The 23,515-nt window shown below is 40.5% G+C and overlaps 1 protein-coding gene across 4 annotated transcripts in view; it reads right to left on the bottom strand.

Annotated features, from left to right (window-relative positions):
• Nucleotides 1-23,515, bottom strand: part of dync2i1 (dynein 2 intermediate chain 1) — a 92,568-nt gene that overhangs the window by 28,794 nt on the left and 40,259 nt on the right. For 2 of the 4 annotated variants that reach the window (XM_080212749.1, XM_080212732.1), the window contains exons 8-14: nt 20,667-20,771; nt 19,360-19,434; nt 14,581-14,770; nt 13,207-13,309; nt 11,798-11,927; nt 3,591-3,702; nt 131-222 (exon numbers count right to left, since the gene is read on the bottom strand). In XM_080212749.1, the coding sequence (XP_080068875.1) occupies nt 131-222; nt 3,591-3,702; nt 11,798-11,927; nt 13,207-13,309; nt 14,581-14,770; nt 19,360-19,434; nt 20,667-20,771 (807 nt within the window). The remainder of the gene's footprint in view (nt 1-130; nt 223-3,590; nt 3,703-11,797; nt 11,928-13,206; nt 13,310-14,580; nt 14,771-19,359; nt 19,435-20,666; nt 20,772-23,515) is intronic. The other 2 variants (XM_080212740.1, XM_080212758.1) reach the window with 2 other exon arrangements.

The following is a 23,515-nucleotide window of genomic DNA, read 5'->3' on the forward strand; positions in this document are numbered from 1 at the left end:
ATTTTTGTGTGCAAGGTACTTTGACTTAAAAATTGTTAGGCAGTTAATTTAGCTGTGTCATCTTCCTTGATCTCTGCAGAAATATTGTAATATAATACTTCATATTTGATACCCAAGTGAAATACAACACCTGACAAGCAGATCTCAGGAAGTTGGTCAGTCTCCGAGAGTCAACATTCTTAGCCACTGAATCCATGGACAAGGCCTCACTAACATTAGCGCCTGCTCAAGGAAAGAATATTTAATATTAAACTGCCTCAGTTAAAATCCATTAACAGACTTTCAATCTTCATTTGGTTGGTTTAATTTAGTGCAATCAAAAAGTTTGGAACACATTATTGAAGAAAGTGAATGTACCCACCAGGCATTAGAAGTCCTATTAAAGCAGCATTAAAGAAGCAAATAAAGACATGTGCATTTTCGTTCTATACTGGCAAAATGACTTCTACTAGCGTAGAACATCAGAAAGCATTTTACAGCCAATTAATTTTTTTTGGAACTTGGGAAATGCAGCAACTTGTGCACAGCAAGATCTTACAAACAGCCATGATATAATGACTAGATAATCTGTTTTAATGCTGTTGCTTGAAGGATAAATATTGGACAGAACACCTCCCTGCCCTTCAAAATAGCACCAAGGGATCAAATTGGGGAAAATGTGGTACACAATAGACTAGAGACAAGGCAATAAAAGTACTAATATGGGAAATGATAAACAAATCTAAGAGTTACCAGCTTGGCCATTTTAAAGGGCAGTTAAGAGTCAACCACATTGCTCCGGGTCTAGAGTCACCAGCATATGAATATATGTAGCTTCTGGCAAGTGTATATGAGCTATGTTGAAAGCTTGATTCAAATTACTGAAAAGAGAGCAACATTGCCGAAGATTACAATGTATGTCAGAGATCCTGGTACCAGCAACCTTAGGCACACTTAGTCGACTCTTGATACGAACAACACTAGGCACCATGCATCCCAATGCAATGTCTTTAATTACTAGTGCACAAGAACTCCCCTCCTCCATCGGAATGGCTGGAGTGATTCTGATGTTACAGAGAAACAACTTAGCAGTTAGTCAATTAAAACAAATCAAAAACAAACAACTTGTTCACATTTGACATTTGCCAATTAAATCCTGGTTTTTCACCCTTTCTCATTCGATGAAGAATTGTGCTAATCCTCCATTTGCATAGCATATCCCCATATCTCGCCTTTGTTATTTGCTATGGAAAAATCCGGTCTTGCTCACCCTCCAGTGAAGGTCAAAAAGCAGGATGTTATGAGGCCTACGCAAGTGAAGATTATCCTGAAAGCAGAGAGGCTCCCTTGAAGGTTTGCAATTGACAAACTGTTACAAAGAATGCATGATTTTTTTAAATCTGAACATTTTGGGTTTCACACATAGCTCATGTACACTTGTTGGAAGCGACATATGCAGGGCCCTGCCCTCTGTAAACAGAAAAGCACATCTAGGCAGTGAACCTTTTTTAACTAAACAAAAGCATGGGGAATATTGGCACTCTGGTACACTCTCCATTGCATTCTGATCTGTACAAGAGGAAAAGCTTTGACAGCAATTCTCTCTTTTCAGCAATATTCAAGTTCTATACTAATAAACATTTGTATTCATAACCCCACATCAAAGACGACTAATTATTTGGTCAACTAATCAAACTGTGAACTTACAGCTCATACAACTACTTATCATCTACTTCTAAAAAATCTTTAACTCACTAATAGGATGGTTAATGCAAAATGAAAATAATGCAAAATGGATTCAACTCCCTGTTTGATTGCTATGAACATACACAACAGTGAAGCCATCAAAACAGTTGCCAAGCCTTTGTTGAGCGAATCATAACAGCAGAACAACAGACTAGAGCAGCGTTCAGAGCAGCAGCAAAGCACTACAATTAGCTGTTGCGGGATTTATGCATGAGGAGAGATTGACTAGATTAGGATTGTTTTCGCTGGAGTTCAGACCGAATGAGGAGGGATCTCATAGAGACTTATAAATTTCTAACAGGACTAGACAGAGTAGATGGAGGGAGTATGTTCCCAATGGTGGGGGAGTCCAGAACCAGAGGTCACAGTCAGAGGATTCCATTTAGGATGGAGATGAGGAGACATTTCTTCACCCAAAAAGTGGTCAGCCTGTGGAATTCATTACCACAGGACATAGTTCATGCCAAAACATTGAATGTATTCAAGAGGTGGCTAGATATCGCACTTGGGACAAATAGGATCAAGGTTATGGGGAGAAAGCAGGATTAAGCTACTGAGTTGGATGATCAGACATGATCGTAATGAATGGTGGAGGAAGCTGGAGGGGCCAATGGCCTCCTCCTGCTCCATCTTCTATGAGAAAACTACTGTACAATACTGTACAAATGCACGATTTTTAAAATATTTGTTCATATTTTGTGCACATCGTTTATTTATTAGTCACAAGTAGGCTGACATTAACAATGCAATGAAGTTACTGTGAAAATCCCCTAGTCGCCACACCCCGGTGCCTTTTGGGTGCTGAAGGAGAATTTATCATTGCCACTTCACCTAACCTGCACATCTTTGGACTGTGGGAGGAAACCGGAGCGTCCAGATGAAACCCACGCAGAAATAGGGAGAATGTACAAACTCCACACAGGCAGTGACCCAAGCCAGGAATCGAACCCAGGTCTCGGGAGCTGCGAGGCAGCAGTTGCAAAGGCCAGAATTCACTGACCACCTGCAATTACCCTTGAGAAGGTAGCAATGAGCTATCTTCCTGAACCACACCAGTCTGTGTGGCGTGAGTACATTCATGATGCTGTTAGATAGGGACTTCCAAGGTTTTGACCCAACAACGATGAAGGAAAGATGTACATCAAAGTCAGGATGGTGAATGACTTGAAAAATTACTGGTGGGGGTGATTCCACAAGAACAAAAGAATTAGAAGGAGCCTGCTCTGTCATTAAATAAGAATATGCCTGATCTCAACTCCATTTTCTTGCCTGCCCTGATAACACTTGACACTTTCGATGATCAAAACTTTAACTCAGCCATAAACATATTCATCAATGATCTGGCCTCTACTGGTCTCTAGGGAAGACAATTCCACAGATGAATGATTTGGAGGGAAAAAAAAATCTCCCTATCTCAGTCTTAAATAGGAGACCTCATTTTTAAACACTGCCCCTGGTTTTAAGCTCCTCCACAAGTTAAAAAATCCTCTCCGCATCACCCTGTCAGTTCCCTCATGATCTTAGATGTTTCAGTAAGATAACCTACCATTCTTTGAAACTAATGGAAATATGCCCAAGATCCCATGTACAAGCTGTCATTTCCCTTCCAAGCTTTGGAGATCACAAATAATAATCTTTTATGAACAAGGTGGATAGATTCTATTCATTTTTTCTTAACCGATCTCTTTAAAGTGAACATTTAGAAGCAAAGCAGGAGGGATTAATGTAAAACAAAACATTTCAAGACCAAGTCAGGCACCCTCAAATTAGCTAATCTTTGCCAGGCAGCTTGCACTTTTTTGCAATTAAATGGGCAAATGCAAATTATTTTGTAACTACAAAGTTCAGGCATAAAACATGCTTACCCCCACACACCAGGTTACCCTCTCCAGGATGTTGGGTCCACTTTTCAACAGTTTCAATTTCATCTGTCTGAATGTCTCGGTCTACATTGTCTTCATTACACTGAACAAAGGCCTACAGGCAATAAAATCAAATCAAAAATAAAACACTAAACAAACATACTTCAATGAGAAGCTGAACCTGCATAAATTTTTATTAATGTGGAGGAATTGATTTCTTTAACTTCACTCTTGGATGTGGGTGTCACTGGTTAAGCCAGCATTTATTGCCCTTCCCTAATTACCCTTGAGAAAGTGGTAGTGAACTTCTTGAATTGCTGCAGTCCACATGGTATAGGTATGCCCACAGTGCCGTTGAGGGGGAAGTTCCAGGATTTTGACCTAGTGACAGTGAAGGAATGGCAATGTTTCCAAGTCAATAAAGAAGTAGCTTGGAGGGGAACTTCCAGGTGGTATCTGTTGTTCTTGTCCCTCTAGATGGAACGGTCATGGGTTTGGAAGGTGCTGCTTAAGTTCCTGCAGTGCATCTTGTAGCTGATACACACGGCTGCCACTGCAAATCGGCAGTGGAGGAACCGAATGTTTCTGGAAGCAGTGCCTTTCCCTGGATGGTGTCAAGTTACTTAAGTCTTGTTACAGCGCAGTCATCTAGGCAAGTGGAGAGTATTCCATCACACTCCAGACTTGTACCTTGTCAGTAGGGGTTGGTTTTGGAGAGTCAGGAGGTGAGTTACTCAATGCACAATTCCGAGCCTCTGACCTGCTCTTGTAGCTGCAGTATTTAAATGGATAATCCAGTTCAGTTTCTGGTCAATAGCAACCCCAGGATATTGATGGGAGGGGATGGCAACGCTATTGAATCAAGGTATGATGGTTAGATTTTCTCTTGTCAGAATTGATCGTTGCTTAGCATTTGTGTGGCATGCATGTTACTCTGAGCACAAATCTGGATATTGTCCAAATCTTGCTGCTATTGAACATAGACTGCTTCAGTATCTGAGGAGTCACAAATAGTGCTGAACATTATGCAATCATCTGCGAATGCATTATTACAAGAGGAAAGTCACTGATGAAGGGGCTGAAAATGGTTGAGCCTCGGACAATCATCTGAGAAACTCCTGCAATGATATCAGATAACAGAGCAGCCAATAGCATACCAGGCCAATGGAAGTGAGCTGATGTTAACATAAGAACATAAGAAATAGGAGCAGGAGTAGGCCATCTAGCCCTTCGAGCCTGCCCCGCCATTCAATAAGATCATGGCTGATCTGTCGCTGCTCAGTTCCACTTTCCCGCCCTCTCCCCATAACCCTTAATCCCCTCTCTTATCAAAAACCCATCAACCCGCGTCTTAAAAATATTTAGCGAGGCAGCCTCCACCACTTCAATGGGCAGAGAATTCCAGAGATTCACCACCCTTTGAGTGAAGAAGTTCCTCCTCAACTCCGTTCTAAACCGCCCCCCTTTTATCTTGAGGCTGTGCCCCCTAGTCCTACTGTCTTTTTTGAGTGGGAAGAGTCTCTCCACCTCTATCCTATCCATCCCATTCATCATCTTAAACGTCTCAATGAGATCTCCCCTCATTCTTCTAAACTCTAACGAGTACAAGCCCAGTTTATTCAGCCTCTCCTCATAGCTCAACCCCCTCAACTCCGGTATCAGCCTAGTAAACCTCCTCTGCACTCCCTCCAAGGCCAAAATATCTTTGCGCAGGTGCGGCGCCCAAAACTGCACACAGTACTCCAGCTGCAGCCTCACCAATGCCCTATACAGCTGCAGCAAGACCTCCCTACTTTTATATTCAATCCCCCTCGCTATGAAGGCCAGCATCCCATTCGCCTTCCTGACCACCTGCTGCACCTGTAAGCTGGGTTTTTGCGACTCATGCACAAGGACCCCGAGGTCCCTCTGCACCATCGCCTGCTGCAGTTTTTCGCCCCGTAAGTAATAGTCCTTCCTACCATTCTTCCTACCAAAGTGGACCACCTCACACTTGCCAACATTAAATTCCATTTGCCATTTCCTGGCCCATTCGCCCAGCCTATCTAGATCCTTCTGCAGACTCTCCACACCCTCCGCACAATTTGCCGTTCCCCCAATCTTGGTGTCATCAGCAAATTTCGACACCCTACACTCGGTTCCCTCCTCCAGATCATCTATATAAATGGTAAAAAGCTGAGGCCCCAGCACCGACCCCTGGGGCACTCCACTAGTCACCATCCGCCAATCCGAATAGCACCCGTTGACCCCCACTCTCTGCCTCCTATTTGACAACCAATCCTCTATCCACGCTAACACCCTACCCCCAACTCCATGTCCCTTGACCTTCTGCAATAACCTCTTGTGAGGTACTTTGTCAAACGCCTTCTGAAAATCTAGAAAGACCACATCCACCGGCTCTCCTCTATCCACCGCCCTAGACACATCCTCATAGAACTCCAGTAAATTTGTCAGACACGACTTCCCTTTAATGAAACCGTGCTGCATCTGCTGTATGACCAGTATGCATTCAAAACGGGGTGGGGGCTACAGGCTCATTTGACAATGATGCTTTGGCTGCTGCCAATTCTATGTGGGTACAATCCTGGGTGACAGAAATCCCTGCTTGTTTCACTCAGTGGGTATTGTTAATATGCAAATCTCTATGACATGCATAACATGTTGGCAGAATTTTGGAATACTGCTTACCTGTGCCCCAGAATCCTCCCAAATACATTGGTGGCGGCACAGTGGTGCAGTGTTTAGCACTGCCGCCTCGCAGCACCAGGGACCCAGATTTGTTTCCTGGCTTAGGTGACTGTCTGTGCGGTTCTTGCATGTTCTGGGATTCCTCCGGGTATTCCGGTTTCCTCCCACAGTTCAAAAGACATGCTGGTTAGGTGCATTTCTCCCTCAGTGTACCCGAACAGGCGCCGGAGCGTGGCAACTAGGGGATTTTCACGGTAACTTCATTGCAGTATTAATGTAAGCCTACTAATAAATAAAAGTAAGAAAAAATACCATTTTGCACCCTGCGCCTTCCTGTTTTGTACTAGCTCATATATAACTATTTGGATCAATCATTGCGTATAGCTTGCCAGTGCATTGAAATGATATCTGAGTCTTAAAATGTCTCATAATTTTTTGTTGCTGGAACTGACAGGTGGCTAAGCCATTCCATTTTTCAGCTGCCATTCCCTTCTATCTCACAAGAGTCACCATAAGCATTTGAGCCTTTTCCTTTAGGCCCTCTCCAATGTCAGTACATTCACAGCTTCATACCTGAATGTAATACACCATGATTTTACAACAGAAAGGCTACCATAAGAATAACCCCTTGACATTCAACAGCATAACTATCACTAAATATCTCACTATTCCCATCCTGATGGGGGATTCCAATGATGACACACTGGACCTGCTACATAAGTAATGTGGCTAAAGGAGCAGATCAGAGATCGGAAGTTCTGCTGCAAGTAACTTACGTCTTGACTCTCCAAAGCCTGTCCACCATCTACAAGGTAGAAATCAGGAGATGAATGAATGCTCCCCACTTGTCTGGATGAATGCAACTCCAACAACACTCGAGAAGGTCAACACCATCCAGTACGAAGCACCCGCTTGACCAGCACTCAATCCATCCTGTTCAACAGTCACACCCCCACCAGCACACATCTGCAAGATTTACTGCAGCAGCCTGTCAAGTCTCCTTTCGCTGCACCTTCCAAGCATGCAACCTGTATTGATTAGAAAGGCAAAGACAGCAGACACATGGGAACACCACCTGCAGATTCTCCGTCAAGCCATGCATCCATCCTGACGTGGATCTTTCACTGATTTTGGGTCCAGAACCTGGAACATCCTTCCTCACAGCACTGTTTCAGCAGCATCATTAATTTTCCCTTTCAATGCCCCAACTGCCTCATTAAGACCTGTGCTGCAAGGGTCATCTACATCAGGCCACCAGCATGCAGCGGTAGCAGTGCCTACCATACAAAATGCATAACTGAAAATCCTTTCAAGTTTCCTTTCACAATGCCTTCCAAATCATCAAAGGTTGAGAAATGGGTGACTGATTTTTTTTAAAAATAATTTATGGGGTACGTGAGTGTTATTGGTAAGGTCAACACTTTTTGCCCATCCCTGGTTGCCATTGAGAAGGTGAGCCATCTTCTTGAACCAATCCATCTTATGTAAGTACACCCAGGGTTCTGTTAGAAAGGGAGTTCCGGGTTTTTAATCCAGCAATATTGAAGGAATGATGATAATGGTTCCAAGTTAGCATGGTGTTTGGCTTGGAGGGAGCCTTGCAGGTGGCGGAGTTCCCATGCATCTTCAGCAGTTCTTCCGGCTAGTAGATGTCACAGGGTGGGAAGTGTGACAATATTATGTCTTTAAGAAATACATTTACATTATGTTTCTTTGAGGGGTATGTTTAAAATTCAGCTCAGTTTACATAGTTCAAATATGTCTACACCAGGTAGCTCCATGCTGAGAATGCAGAACAGTTGGTTTTAGATAATGGGGTGTTATTTTTACTATGAATTAATACATTTTTATTTGTTTTTGTTTTTTCTCCTGAGGTTTCAGAGTAGTGACATGAATCCAGATCCCAGTTGAGACATGAATCCAGATCCCAGTTGAGACCGTCCTTGTGTGTGCGAAACTTGGCTATCAATTTCTGCTCAGCGATTCTGCATTGTTGTGTGTCATGAAGGCCGCCCTTGGAGAATGCTTACCGGAAGATCAGAGGTTGAATGCCCTCGATTGCTGAAGTGTTCCCCACAGGAAGGGAACACTCCTGCCTGATGATTGTCGAGCAGTGTCCATTCATCTGTTGTTGTAGCATCTGCATGGTCCTGCCAATATACCATGTCTCAAAGAACAAAGAACACCAATGTGCCATGCTTCGGGACATCCTTTCCTGCAGCATGTCAGGTAGACAATGCTGGCCGAGTCGCAAGAGTACGTACCATGTACCTAGTGGAAGGTGTTCTCATGTGAGATGATGGCATTTATGTCAATGATCTGGCACCTCTTGCATAGATTGCTGTGGCAGGGTTGTGTGGTGTCTTGGTCACTGTTCTCCTGAAGACTGGGTAGGACAATGGTCTGGTTGAGGTTGCGTGGCCGTTTGAAGACAAGTAGTGGGGATGGCCTTGGTAAGATGTTCATCTACATCGATGACGTGTTGAAGGCTCCAAAGATGATGTAATAACTTTTCCATTCCAGAGAAGTACTGTCCATCGTGTCCCGTGTTTGTCTTCTGAGGAGGTCGGTGTGATTTTTCATACTGAATAGAACAGATAATTGCAAAGAAATGTACCGACAACTGAACAACGAGGAACAGTTCAGTTACCCACAGATCCAACCAAAGAACACACCGCCAACTCAACAGACTGATCAAGACCTTTGATCCAGACCTTTAGAGCACCCTCCGTGCTCTCATCCCATGAATCCCCACTTTGGAGATCTCTGCTGCCTCCTGAAGATACACAAGGCTAACACACCCAGCTGTTCCATCGTATCAAGCAATAGGAACCTGTATGAGAACCTCTACGGCTATATCAAGAGCATTCCGAAACCCATTGTAAAAGGAACACCCAGCTTCTGTCACAACACTACAGACTTCTTATAGAAACTCAGCACCCATGGAGCAGTTGAACCCGGAACACTTCTCGTCACGATGGATGTCTCGGCACTCTACATCAGCATCCCCCATGACGACAGCATTGCTGCAAGTGCCTCAATACTCAACACCAAAAACTGCCAATATTCAGACACAATTCTACAAATTATTTGCTTTATCCTGGACCATAACGTCTTCAACTTCAACAACCAGTTCTTCATCCAAACATGACGGAACAGCCATGGGGACCAAATTCGCACCTCAATATGCCAAGATCTTCATGCACAGGTTTGAACAAGACCTCTTCACCACATAGGATCTTCAACCGACGCTATACACTAGATACATCGATGACATTTTCTTCCTTTGGACTCATGGCGAACGATCAATGAAACAACTACATGATGACATCAACAAGTTCCATCCCATCACCAGACTCACCATGGACTACTCTCCAGAATCTTGCATTCTTGGACACACACATCTCCATCAAGGACGGTCACCTCAGCACTTCACTATGCTGCAAGCTCATGGATAACCTCACAATGCTCCACTTCTCCAGCTTCCACCCTAACCACGTTAAAGAAACCATCCCCTATGGACAAGCCCTCTGTATACACAGGATCTGCTTAGATGAGGAGGAACGCAACAGACACATACAGACGCAAAACGATGCCCTTGTAAGAACAGGATATGGCACTCGGCTCATCAATCAATAGTTCCGACACACCACAATGAAAAACCGCACCAACCTCCTCAAAAAACAAACATGGGATATGATGGACGAAGTACCCTTCATTGTCCAATATTTCTCTGGAGCGGAGAAGCTATGACATTACCTTTGGAGCCTTGAATATGTCATCGATGAAGACGAACATCTCGTCAAGGCCATCCCCACTATTTGCTTTCAAACAGCCACGCAACCTCAAACAGACCACTGTTCGCAGCAAACTATCCAGCCTTCAGGAGAACAGTGACCACACAACCTGCCACAGCAGCCTCTGCAAGACATGCCGGATCATTGACATGGGGGTCACCATCATCCCACATGAGAACACCATCCACCAGGTAAACGGTACATATTCTTCTGACTCGCTAACATTGTCTACCTGATATGATGCAGGAAAGAATGTCCCAAGGCACAGGACATTGAGGAGACCATGCAAACGCTACAACAACTCATTAGTGGATACCGCTCGACAATCACCAGGCAGGACTTTCCCCTCCTGTTGAGGAACACTTCAGCAGTCAAGGCATTCAGCCTCTGATCTTGGGGTAAACATTCTCCAAGGCGGTCTTCAAGACATACAACAATGCAGGATCACCGTGCAGAAGCTGGTAGCCAAGTTCCACAAGTCTCAGCCTCAACCAGGATCTTGGGTTCATGTCACGCTACCCCCATGACTTGCCTGGGCTTGCAAAATCTCACTAACTGTCCTGGCTTGAGACAATTCACACCTCTTTAACCTGCGCTTAATCTTCTCCCCACTCACATTGGCTGTACCTGTAAAGACTTGATTACCTGTTCAGACTCGCATTCCAACCATTATCTTGTAATTGAGTCTGTGTCTCTTTATAACCTCAGTGTGAACCCAACTCTCCACTCACCTGATGAAGGGGCAGTGCTCCGAAAGCTCAGGCTACCAAAGAAACCTATCGGACTTTAACAATAGTGTTGTGAGCCTTCTTACTGGGAAAAAGTCAGTGAATGGAACATGGTAAATTGCTCTGGCAGTGAGCCAGCCTGGGCTCAACAGCTGAATAGCCTCCTTCTATGCTGTAGCCATTCTATGAGATCACATTAGCCTTCTTTCAAAAAGAGCAGGCTTTTCCAACCTGTCCTCTTAAGTAGAGTATTAACAAGAGTATTTAAAGTAAAGTTTATTCATTGGTCACGCTAACACTGCAATGAAGTTACTGGCGCCTGTTCGGGTTGGTACAGCTAACCAGCCATCTTTCGGACTGAGAGAGAAAACCAAAGCACCCTAAGGAAACGCACGCAGACACAGGGAGAAGTGCAGACTCCACACAGTCACCCAAGTCAGCAATCGAACCCAGTCTCTGGCGCTGTGAGGCAGCAGTGCTAACCACTGTGCTACCATGAGTGAGGTAACGTTCTAGTAAACACTAATACTCTAAGGCTTCACAATCTTACCAGAATTGCCAAAGTACTCCAGTTGAAGTCAGTGATTAATGAAATTCCAGCCTGCTCTCTCTGCTGGTATACTCTAGTCCTCTGTTTATAAAACCAAGTAACCCAGTTGCTTTTTAACCACTTTATCACCTCGTCCTGCCATTTTCTTAAATAAACATCACCAAGTTATATTACACGAAGAATTCCACACTACCACTGCATAAGGATTTAAAAATGAAAAAGCCAATGCCTCACTGTTAAAATGCATATTTAACTTAAAATATCACAAGCACACTGTCATTATGAACAGCCCATATTTACAATTCAAAGTTATCAATCTTCACACCTGAAGTAGTTATATTCAGCAAGTTCCCAAATAAAACTTAAGGATTTAAAAACTTGTTATGTAAATCTAGTCTTAGCACCCTTGATAAAAGGATTCAAAATGTGGTATATGACTGCACAAACCTGCTTGGTGTTGGTGCGCCCAAAGTTTTTGATGTAGACATCGTACTCATTCAATGGAGGTAGATCAAGCATTGAAAAGCTAACTGAGAAATCCAAGTCAATAAGTCTGAGCAGCTCCACACTGCGCTTTCTGCAGAGAACATCAAATCAGAGCTTTAATGTGTACAGAAGAGACAGGCTTATTTCTAGACATTTCAGTATAAAGAGCTCACAAAAAATCTTATTGTTCAAACTAAATAAATGGACCAAAGGATTGCCTTCATCCAAGTTTTTCTTGTGAACTTCTAAGTTTTTGAACTTTTGTGATTAGCCAAAAAAAATCAATTTTTAAATTTGCATTTGGATGTAGATTAAGCTATTGTGATGTCGATGGAAAGAATGTGAGGATCAAAGGACTTGAAGAGAAATGGCACTTGAAGGATGGAATGCACACAAGGGTGTGTGGGGTACAGGGTCTGGAACAGGTAATGTACATGCAGCAGGTGGCAGAACTGGGGTGGGAGGAGGGGTGGGGAGGTTGGAGAAGAACAAAAACAGCAGGAGGTAAGATAGCCCAACAATAACAGTCACCTTAGCTGGACAGATTGTTTCCATGAGGAATGGGATATGATTGACAGAAGAGATGGAGACGTTAAGAGCAAGATGGGGATGGCGTGAAAGGGATGACATGCAAAGAATGTGATGGTGTAGGACAGATAGGGATGGCATGGAATTGGTCAAGTCAGACAAAATGGCAGGGACAATTATTTGGAACAGCTTATTATTCTAAAACCAGTCTTTATACTTAAAGAGAAACTGTCAGGTGAACTAAAAAAATACATCTTTTGATGAAGATGATGGTAACAGTCTGTAGCCTTCAGCATTTCTTCACAGTCTAATTCAAAAGGAATGCCACCAAACTTAAACTCAAGGAAGAAGCACCCATAATGCTGCTATTACTCTTGAATCCTAAACAAGGACTTTGTAATGGAACAACATTAAAGAGAACAGCTTCCTAACTACCAGTGATAAATGCTGAAATTATAACAAGCAGGCTTCAAGGAAATACTGTGTTTATTCCTCTGATAGTATTGAGCCAACTAGATTTTTCAACTCAGAAGAAAACAGTCCCCAATTAGATTTTCCTATTCTATGACTATAAATAAGACACAAGGCCAGACAAACCGTTGACAAAATTTATATTGATGTCCTCAGGCTGTTTTTACGTATGGACAGTTTTCTGTGGCTTTTTCCAAAGGGGGTAGTTTTGATTTTGTTGAAATCCACAGTGAAAGAATAACTTGAAAGTCTGAATATAAAGTACTATGCTGATACTAATTTCACCGTAAATGTTTTGTGGGTCCCTGCTAATATATAAAGTATGTAACATTTTGCACATTAACTATAAGCTCATTTCTTCAATTACCTACTTTTGTTTACTAGCCACTTTAGAACTGGTCTCACGCTGCTTTGCTGCCACAAAATCAATGAACATTCCTCGAGCAGGTCCTCTAGTCTGCGAGTTTTCAAAATCTAAATTAGGCAACAAATTGTGTTACGAGCTAATAAAATGAATAGCATAATGGAAGCAGCAGATAACATGCAGATAAGAAATAAATATATCCAATTCTAATTGAGTTATTTTATTAATTCACATTTTTGATGGAACAGATAGTGATTTAATAATATTTTCATGACACTTCAATATACTTAGCTGGCTGTCTGTTAGTCAAGATTCATGGTTGCACATTGCATGCTGTTTCAGAGCTGGAACATTTGAACTGAGCTTCACTGGCAATACAACAATGTGACAAACATATGTTTAATATTTGCACATTATGTCAAGGTCTACTTCCCAGAGTTGAACAAAGTCTCAAATTGCATCACTGTTTGATATAAACTGAAGGTATGGGCCCAACAATTATTGATTGCACAACAGAACTGTCATGGTTTCAAATTTGATTTAAGTCCCACCCAGTAGGATTAAAGGCAATTTGCCATTAGGCAAGTGTGCCGTGCGTACTGTTAGATTTTGTTACCCATGGACTTAATCCAAAATCTAAAGCTCCACTGCCCATGTACATCCTGGATGATCTGCAAACTGCATACAAATAGAAGGCATGTTTCTATTTGTATTAAACTATATTCAGGGCTTCCAGATAAGTGAGCATACTAACATGATAACTCCTTTCGTTTTGTAATTATGGCAGTAGCCGCGAGTTACGAAGCATTTCAGTAATGCTGGGTAAAATTGGACTAAACTGGTTCTTCATGAGATCAGCTGTTACTTGAGTGTTTGTGCAGTGCCATATTACAGCAAATTAACTCAAAAACAGGCTCAATCCCAGTTACAACAGTTTATGGTTATCCAATTTTGGAAGAAAATGTCCTCAAAAGGGCAAATTAACACATTTTAAAATACAGTAATTTAACAGCAGCAGTGCACGTTAGCTACCATTCAGAGGAGCCCTTTTCTTTTATTCATTCATGAGACATGGGCGTTGCTGGCTAAATATAAAATGAAGGAGGATAATTCACAAATTTATTCTAGCAATTACGAAGAGGACCAAAAATATGACGTTTGAGTGAAGTTGTACTCATTCAAGTGAGTGGTACCAATGCTGAGAATATAACAACATTTGTCAAAAGCATTCATGTCAAATGGTACACTTGTAGTAGTATAGTGCGTGAACGAAAGAGGAACACACAGGTCAAGTTCTCAACAGATTACTGGAGATTTTAAGAAGTAATGTTGAAAAACCATATTTTTAAAGTGTGGTAAGTCGTACAAAAACGAACTCTACCTTTGTTTGGTTCTTCATCGTATGTCTCTCTGTGACTTCGAGTGCGTGTTTCTCTGACCTGTTCATTCTCTGCTGTAATGGCTTTTTGAATTGCTTCAAGTTCAGCTCGCTGATGCGCTGGAATTTCCTCTCTCTCCTGCTCTACCTCTTCATCTTCATATTCACCCTCCTCAAAATCATCCTCATAGTCCTTTACACAGAAGAACAAAGTCTATTGTACTTCATAATAAAGCTTTTACAGTGTATTTTCAATTTGGAGTATTTGTTTATTTAGCCCTTTCTATAGATTTTAATGACTTGCTCTTATGCTACTATTTTGTAAGCTACTTATAATGATGTTTCTACTATGATCAGTAACTCAGTGAATTATGAGCACAACTCTACACTGTTCAGTAAATACCGCATCATTTTTGTATACAGTCAATACTAATGTAAAATGTTTTTGTGCTTTAAGTTTTTCCTGTGTTTAAAGTCCTGTGCACTTGCTTGTTTTTCCCAATTATTGTCCTACTGATTGATCAGTGTAATTAAAGAAAACTCCAAGCTTTACTTAATGAGAAAGTAACAGAAGTAAATGTTGGTAATTAGATACTTAAACATAATAGACAAACAAATCGAAGCCTGCTATATTTAGTTATGCAAAGCCCACCATCATATTCTCAAGGGAAACTACAGATCTCCTTTCCAGTGATGCTCACATTCCGAATGTGATTCAATAAAGAGGGTCAAGAGTACTAGCAGCATCTTACTGCACTCATGAGACAGAACAACAAAACAAATATAAAGTGGAGCATAAAGAAGTAATTTAGTTTCACTCTATTGCTCACAGTTTTCAGTTGAAACTCTTCTAATGACATTGCAAGGAGCTTCCTATAAACATTATATATAGGACTTGACTACAGTTCATCTCATGATACAAAGTGAATCATCAGTCAAGACAGTTAAATCATACAGAAACCAGAGAGCGAGTTTTAAACACTCTAATTATCTCAGAATGTGGGTTAGGATGACAAATTGTTCCAAGATAGTGTCTTTTCTGAACCCTAAACCAAGTTTGGTTATAGTGTTGTAATTTGTGCCCTGACCATCTGATATTCTCTGTGAAAATAGGTGAATACAACAAACTGTACACATGTTTTTATCTGATATACATATTAATTATCTTCCATTCAGGTTGGGTATTGGAGGACATTTTTCTACCATTTTGGTTTCACTCCTTAATCCTCTGCAGTAAAGCAAATTGAAATACATCAGAGTAAAAAAGTGAAATTTTAAAAAATGCATAGTTTAAATACAATAAATACGTAATCAAATCCAACAGAGTTGCAGGCACAATAGCAGAAGTGAACTGGATGTTAACAAGCCTCATTGTTAATAACATAATCTCGCTGACCAGAATTCCATTAGCCAATTAGTGATGGACAGAATTCAAATAAGCTTCTACTTAGAGCTATGTATTGCTTATCGTATTCTACCAACAAAGAACCAACCTTTCAGCCTGCTCTGGTATAGAATTAATGTCACCGCCTTAATACAATTATCTCTTAATTGATATATAATTAACACTTCCTCTGTATTACCACAATGTTGTTCCCTGCATTCCTTATTTACATTAGAATGGAAATTAAAATGTTTCCATACCCTTATTGGTATGCTTTTAATCAGAAACATGAAGAAAACTTGCATCACAGTTTAATTTTCTTTATATCTGTCTGATTTCCATTTCTGATCAATCAGCAGCTTTTTTCCTTGCAATTTCTTCATATTTCTCACTCTTTAAAAATGCAAACTGTCATGATGATGTGACATATGCATAACATAATCTTAAAGGTTATACTATGTTAATGATATAACCTTTAATTTCAATAACTGATTAAATAGATATTGAACTGTTTGAAAAGGCTTTTTTAAAAAGCAAACAATGATACTGATGTAAGATGGGTGCCACGAGTCACCTGACGTCCGGTATTACAAGTTGGCCAATTTCTGGACGGTTCCAATGTGGATTATAATTAAGTCAAGCCAAAGCCATCTCCCATGAAACTTCACACCTGACAACATCAAGAATGACTTCACAAAGATCTACTGAAATTACACTGGCCCACACCATTTCCATTTCCATAAAGCTACTCTTCAAGTTCAAGCCCTATTTCTGATATATTTTGAAAGCCACCACAAGAAACCTGAACTTCTATCAAAGGAACTTTAGGCATAATCGTATCAACTTTTGGAAACGATGGATTACAGTTTAAAAGAGACTGCCTCTAAAAACTGCAGTTTACATCAGCTTCAACTTCATTGGAATTTCAAGACTACCAAGGAAAATTTCTGCCTCAGCCATGGATAGCAGCAAAGAACTCAAGCAGTGAAATCACTAAAGTGTAACCTCCTGATGTAGAATAAGTAATTTTGCTTACTTGGGCATGTTTGTAGGTTGCAAAGGTCAATGTGGGTCTACCTTTTTAAAAATCTTTACTTTGGTGGGTTTTTAGCTCACTAAAATCCTTCCATTTAAACTCAAGAAAGCTCGTCAGACTTTTTTTTGCAATTAACATGTAACTGGTTAAGGGCAGACATTGAATTAACACCTTCATCCTTACAAATTCCAAAAAAGACTGTTATGATTATCCAAGAAGTGGAAAGGAAGGGGCAAGCCCTGGCATGTGCCCTCCTGTGGTCTAACAACACATACACACAAGCACAGGTATACATACGTTTGTAAATACTTCTTGGTGTTTGTAATTACACTGCCAACTATAGTATTTTCAACACCACAGTGGTCCTTTATCTAACGTGCCACAATTTAGCATCTTACAAAACCACAACAACCACATTAGAATTCATTAGTTTTCATGACTTTTGATCAACTAAAATGGTGGCAGTTTAATACAAAATGATCATATCATAAATCAGTTAAACAAAACATTTATGATTTTATCTCTGATGGATGATTCCAGTGAATTATCTGACTTCCTATCTTACATGGGAGTACTACAGCCAACTTGCTATAATATGAGCAGAGCATGGAAACTGTCCAGCAGTGACTGCATCAACACAACACATTGAATACACGCTTCCTAAGGAAAATATCTTTTTTAAAACCTTCCTGATATGTTCAAGTGGAATAATCTCATTAAAATGGATCTTTTAAGAGATTTGTAAGAGATTGCAGGTAGTTGTAAGAACAATAGGGTAGTATTAGTGGGAGATGTTAATTTCCCGCAGTATTGAATGGGCAGAATGCAAAGAGCCTGGATGGGATAGAATTTGTTAAATGTGTCCAATAAAGTTTCCTGAATCGACGTATAGAGGGCCCTATTCGGAATGGCAAATGATATAGGGCAAGTGACTGAAGTGTCAGTCGGGGATCACTTTGGGTCCAGTGACCATCACACTACTAGTTTTGAAATATGGAAAAAGATCAGATGGGTCTACAAGTTAAGGCCCTAAACTAGAGCAGGGCTAATTTGGGGGGCATTAGGCAGGATCTAACAGGTTGATTGGGTGTACCTATTTGTAAGGAAAGGCACGACTGGCAAACCTTAAGAGTGTGATATTAAGAGTCCAGTATGTATCCATTAGGATGAAAGGAAAGGTTGGTATGTTTAGAGATCCTTACCTGACGAGGGACATTGAGGCTTTGGTCAGAAAAAAAAACATACTTTGGGTTTAGGCAATCGGGGACAAGTGAATTCCTTGATGACTATAAAAAGTGTAAGAATGCACTTAAGCTGGAGGACAAAAAGAGGGTGTGAGATGGATCTGACAGGTAAGGTTAAAGAAAATTCCAAGCGATTCTATAGCTATATTAAGAGTAAGGGTGACTTGAGAGAGAATAGATCTCCTTAAAGATCAATATGACCATCTGTGTGTGGAGCCACAGGAAATGGATGAGATTTTTAAACAAATATTTCTCCTCGGTGTTAACTGCGGAGAACATCATGAGTGCTAAAAAAAAGGGAACCAAGCAGTGATGTCTTGGGTCACATGCATATTACTAAGGAGTAAGTATCTGCATTTGCCTGCTCCCTATGTGGGCTACTCTACGCCAGAGAGACCGAACACAGACTGGATGCCTGCTTTGCTGAACACCTGTGGTCTGTCCACAAGCAGGACCCAGACCTTCCTGTCGCTTGCCACTTCAACATACCACCCTGCTCTCCTGTCCACATGTTCGTCTTTGGCCTTTTGCAATGTTCCAGTGAACCCCAATGCAAACTAGAGGAACAGCACCTCTTCTTCTGATTGGGCACTTTGCAGCCTTCTGCACTAAGCATTGAGTTCAGCAACTTCAGAGGATGAGCTCTCTGCTCCACCTTCACCCCATTTCCATTTATTTTATTCCATTTCATCTATTTTATCACCCTTCCTTTTTACTTCTATTTTTCCACTTCTCTATTCCAGCTCTCCACCTTTTCACACTCTCCTCTCCCGCTTCAGTGCAACTGCCACATTACTCAGGCAGACCTTAAACAATCTGTACCTCTGTTCCACCATTCTCACATTCTGATCACTTCATGGACGTTAGCACTTTCTCAGCCTGTTTCCTCAATTACATTCTCTTTATCCAATTCACCCTCTCCCCAGCCCTCCACCCCAATAGTATAAATCCGCGCTCTTCGCTCTAGTTGAAGGGTCATCTAGATTCGAAATATTGGCTCTGTTCTCTCCTCACAGATGCCGTCAGACCGGCTGAGATTTTCCAGCATTTTCTGTTTTTATTTCAGATTCCAGCATTCACAGAATTTTGCTTTTACACTGTAGACGAATGTTCAATACCTCAAAGTCATCGTCATAGTTTGATGATTCAATAGTGGATTGGCTCTCCAAAACAATTTCCTCCCCTTCAACAAACTGCAAAGAAATTGAGAGTTGTTTAGAAATAGGACAACACAGTCATCTGCAGCAATACTGACACCAAATCCAACCAATTCCCAGTTATCTCACTAATGTAAACCTTTCATCGTAGGGACAGGGAGAAAATGACAATCTTTTCTGCTCTGGTGAAAAGTGCAAGAGAAAATCTGACAGCTGCACTTGAGATGTGATGTTGTAAAAACTATTTCAAAAATTTCTACTGCTCAGTGAGTCAATAATTCAGTGACAAAAATGTAAGATTGACAAAAGGATGGCATGGTGGTTAGCACTTCTGCCTCACAGCTCCAGGGACCGAGTTCAATTTCGGCCTTGGGGGACTGTCTGCATGAAGTTTTCACATTCTCCGTGTGTCTGTATGGGTTTCCTCTGGGAGCTCTGGTTTCCTCCCACAGTCCAAAGATATGTGGGTTAGGTGGAATGGCCATGTTAAGTTGCCCTTTCGCATCAGAGGATTAGCCTGGTAAATATGTGGAGTTACAGGGGCAGGGCCTGGATAGAATTGTTGTCAGTGCAGACTCAATGGGCTGAATGGCCTCTTTCTGCACTGTAGGGATTCTATGATTCAATCGTTCTACAAAAAGGAAGAACAATGAGGAAAGAATACACATAGGTTTAGTGACTAGGCCGCAGTAAGAGCCACCCAGAATCCAGGCAGTAGTTTTGAAAAAAGAAATAGGTAAATATTGTTCAAAGGTAAAAGTTAAAAGCTTGGATAGTTGCGGAGAAAGGGACAGTTAAAAAAAAATAAATTTTGACATTTTTAAAACTCAATAGGAATTGATACCTGAAGGATTGAGATTCTACATTTGATAGTGTTTTTCTTTAAAAACATAAAAAGTTGCCTTCCCACCCAACACAAAAACACTAAAATAATTCTTTCACAATTCTTGAGAAAAAAACACTTTAATATATGCTGCAAACATCATATGCACAGAAAAATCTTTATGGATGTTATTCAACTTCAGCTTTTATAACTTATAACTTTGAAAAGGGTGAAAAAAAACACATTGCATCTAAATAAACATCTGAAAGCAGATAAACAGAGCATAAAAAAATGAATTTACTCATTTAATAAAGTCCTGTATATTTTGAAAAGGAAACCAAACTAACCTCCTTTCTCCAATAGTCTAGCATTTCTAGTGAAAAAATGCAATAACTTTAAACTCTGAATTTACTGAACTAGTTTACAAGAAAGGTCAAATTCTTACAGCATCATCATCAATTAAGCCAGCCTGACTGGACCGCCATGCGGATGGAAGTTTGTCTGCACCCTGCGATTTTGCCCGGAACATAGTTGAAAAGATAGATAAGAGCTACAATAAACACAAAGCACTTTACATAGTAGAAAACATGATAGTCCTACGGAGTTAAACTAAAGGAGTATAAAGCATTTCATGTTGCCAGATAGTGGAGCATGGACACCAATCTGAAAATACCGTGTGGAATGCAGTTCCTTGTTCTGTCCTCAAGAGGGCTCCAGACTACCTTATAGACAAATGCCCTCGTGACTTTGACATGGGTGATGCTCAAGCTTGAAAGAAAATAACATCTAGCTCTTAAAAATAACAAGATGCTTATCTGTTCCTTGTACTTTAAATTTTGAATGTTCATATTGGAAGAACTATGGCCTTGATTGCAAGAAATAAGTAGCCCAGCAAGAATACCATAACATTACAATAATTAAAATATAGGCACTTCTATCAAATTAAGTAAAGGTAGGGCACATCAAACATACTTTCTTCCTAGAAAGGGCAAATTAAATTCTCTCTGCTTATAGATCTGACCATGAAAGCAACAGGAAAACCCAGTGGGTTCATAAAGATTGTCCTATTTTGATTGATATCAATCCCTACCTGCCTTCTCACCATATTCCTCAAACCTTTCACATCAATTGGCTCTTGCGGTTATGTATTTTATGTTACACATTTCAATAGTCTTCTCTGGTAACTTGTTGCACAACCAGATTACCCTTTTCAGCAAAGACAACAATGCAATTGTAATGTGTCAACAGAACTATATGAAAGGTACCAAATTATGTAGCAGATGTTTGGTAATACTTTTTGAACTAGCTAAGAATGGCTTATCAGCTAAAAGATTGGGGTCTAAGAGCCCAGTTGATCTAGTCAATAAGTCAAAACAATATTGTTAAATCTAATTGCATTCAAATTTAAGAGAACAATATAGATTGATTCTAAATTATTTTTGAATAGCTAATAAGCCACCAATAACTGTGAACTGAATGATTTTCATTGCTCATTATCTGTAGCCAGAAACACGCAGACAGAAATTTTAAAAGTTGCATTAAGTTTGAAAGTCTGATTACAGAGAATTGGTAACAAAAACAGATGTAAAGTTAACACTGTGATTAGAGGGGGACAACTGATTACAAAAAAGTAAATACATTAATATTAAAATGGTTGTTTTCAAAATGTAGATACAGAAGTTTTGTGGTTACATTTACTGAATCCAATGACTGAATGAGCCAGCTATATTATCTCAAGCACCATTGAATTCAATGAGCGGGTGGGAAAATTGTACCGACAGACAGATGGTGTGGTGATTTGTGGTGACTATCTCTTTAAGGGTGAAGTAAAGCAAAGTAAGGGTCACCTGGCTTGGGAGAACCAATTGGGAACAGAGTGGGTAACCATCCTAGCTGGGGTGGAATCATCACTCAGCAAAAGATAGGAGTGCAGCTGTGCTGTAGTACAGCTTTTCTTGTTAATAAATCCTTTTGTGTTTCTAATGAGGTTTGTGAATATGCTTTATTACAGGTGGGTCACTCACTGAACCCAATAATCAGCTTGCATCCAGTAGGTCGGAGCCAATATAACCAAGCAGAGGCAATACAAAGGATATTAAGTCTTATCAATGGAGGCATTGAATGGTTACACTAAGAAATTTTGCTCCATGTATATCATATATGCTAGCTCCCTGTAAGCACAACTGAGTTAGTCCCACTGCTCCGCTTTTACCCCATGGCTCTGCAAATCTTGTCTCTTCACTTCATTATCCAATTTTCTTTGAGAGCCATAGATGAATTTCCTACCACCACAATCTCAGGCAGTGCATCGCAGATTCTAACCTGTATGGAGGTTTTTGCTCATATTGTTTCTGGTTCTTTAGCTAATCATCAGAATCATAGTAGTTAAGAAAGTGTAAGGAATATTATTGGTAATAAACACAAGCATCCTTGAAAATGAATAAATTACCAGGATTGGGTGAAATATACCTTAGGCGGTAAGAAGAAGCCAGGGAGGAAATACCAGATGCTTTGGCCACTCTTTCCAACCCTCACTGGATTTAGTTGTGGTATCAGAGGATTAGAGGAGTCCTAACATTGCACTTTTGTTTAAAAAAGGAGTTGAGGGATAGACTGAATAATTACAGGCCAAATAGTCTAACCTCAATTTTGGGCAAATTATTGAAAGCAATTTTGACAGATAAACTGTCACTTAGAGGGAAGGAGTAATTAATGACAATCAACATGAATTTGTTAAGGGAAGACTGTGTCTGATTAAATTGATTAGACTTTTTGATTAAAATTTTTAAACTGGTAACAGGGATTGATGAGAGTAGTGATGAGTTGATGTGATCTATCCATGGCTGACATGGATTTTAGCCAGGCTTTTGACAAGGTTCCATATTGCAGGCTGGTTTATAAAAATTAAATAAAAATTTAAAACTTAAAGCTCGTAGGATCCAGGCGATTGCAGTTAGCTGGATACAAAATTGGTTCAGTGACAAGAAACAAAAAATAATGGTTGTCAGGACTTTTATTCCCCTTTATGTTGACTTCCAGTCTCTTCTCATTTGTTGCTCATTTTCTTTCTTGACTTCACCTCTGAACTTTCTATATTCAGCTGCTTTGCACTTGTATTATTAGCCTAGCATCGATCATATGTATCTTTTATCTACTTCAGCTTACTTCTCTATCCCTTTTGACATCCAGGAAGATCTGACTTTGATTCTTATATCTTTAGCCCTGATGGGAATGTATTTCGACTCTCTCCTCTTTAAAGGGAGCTTATTTATTACATTATCCAATCTTTGATTC

The sequence above is a fragment of the Carcharhinus amblyrhynchos genome, chromosome 2, assembly GCF_965287045.1.
Source record: "Carcharhinus amblyrhynchos chromosome 2, sCarAmb.v2.hapA, whole genome shotgun sequence".
Taxonomy (NCBI): Eukaryota; Metazoa; Chordata; class Chondrichthyes; order Carcharhiniformes; family Carcharhinidae; genus Carcharhinus; species Carcharhinus amblyrhynchos.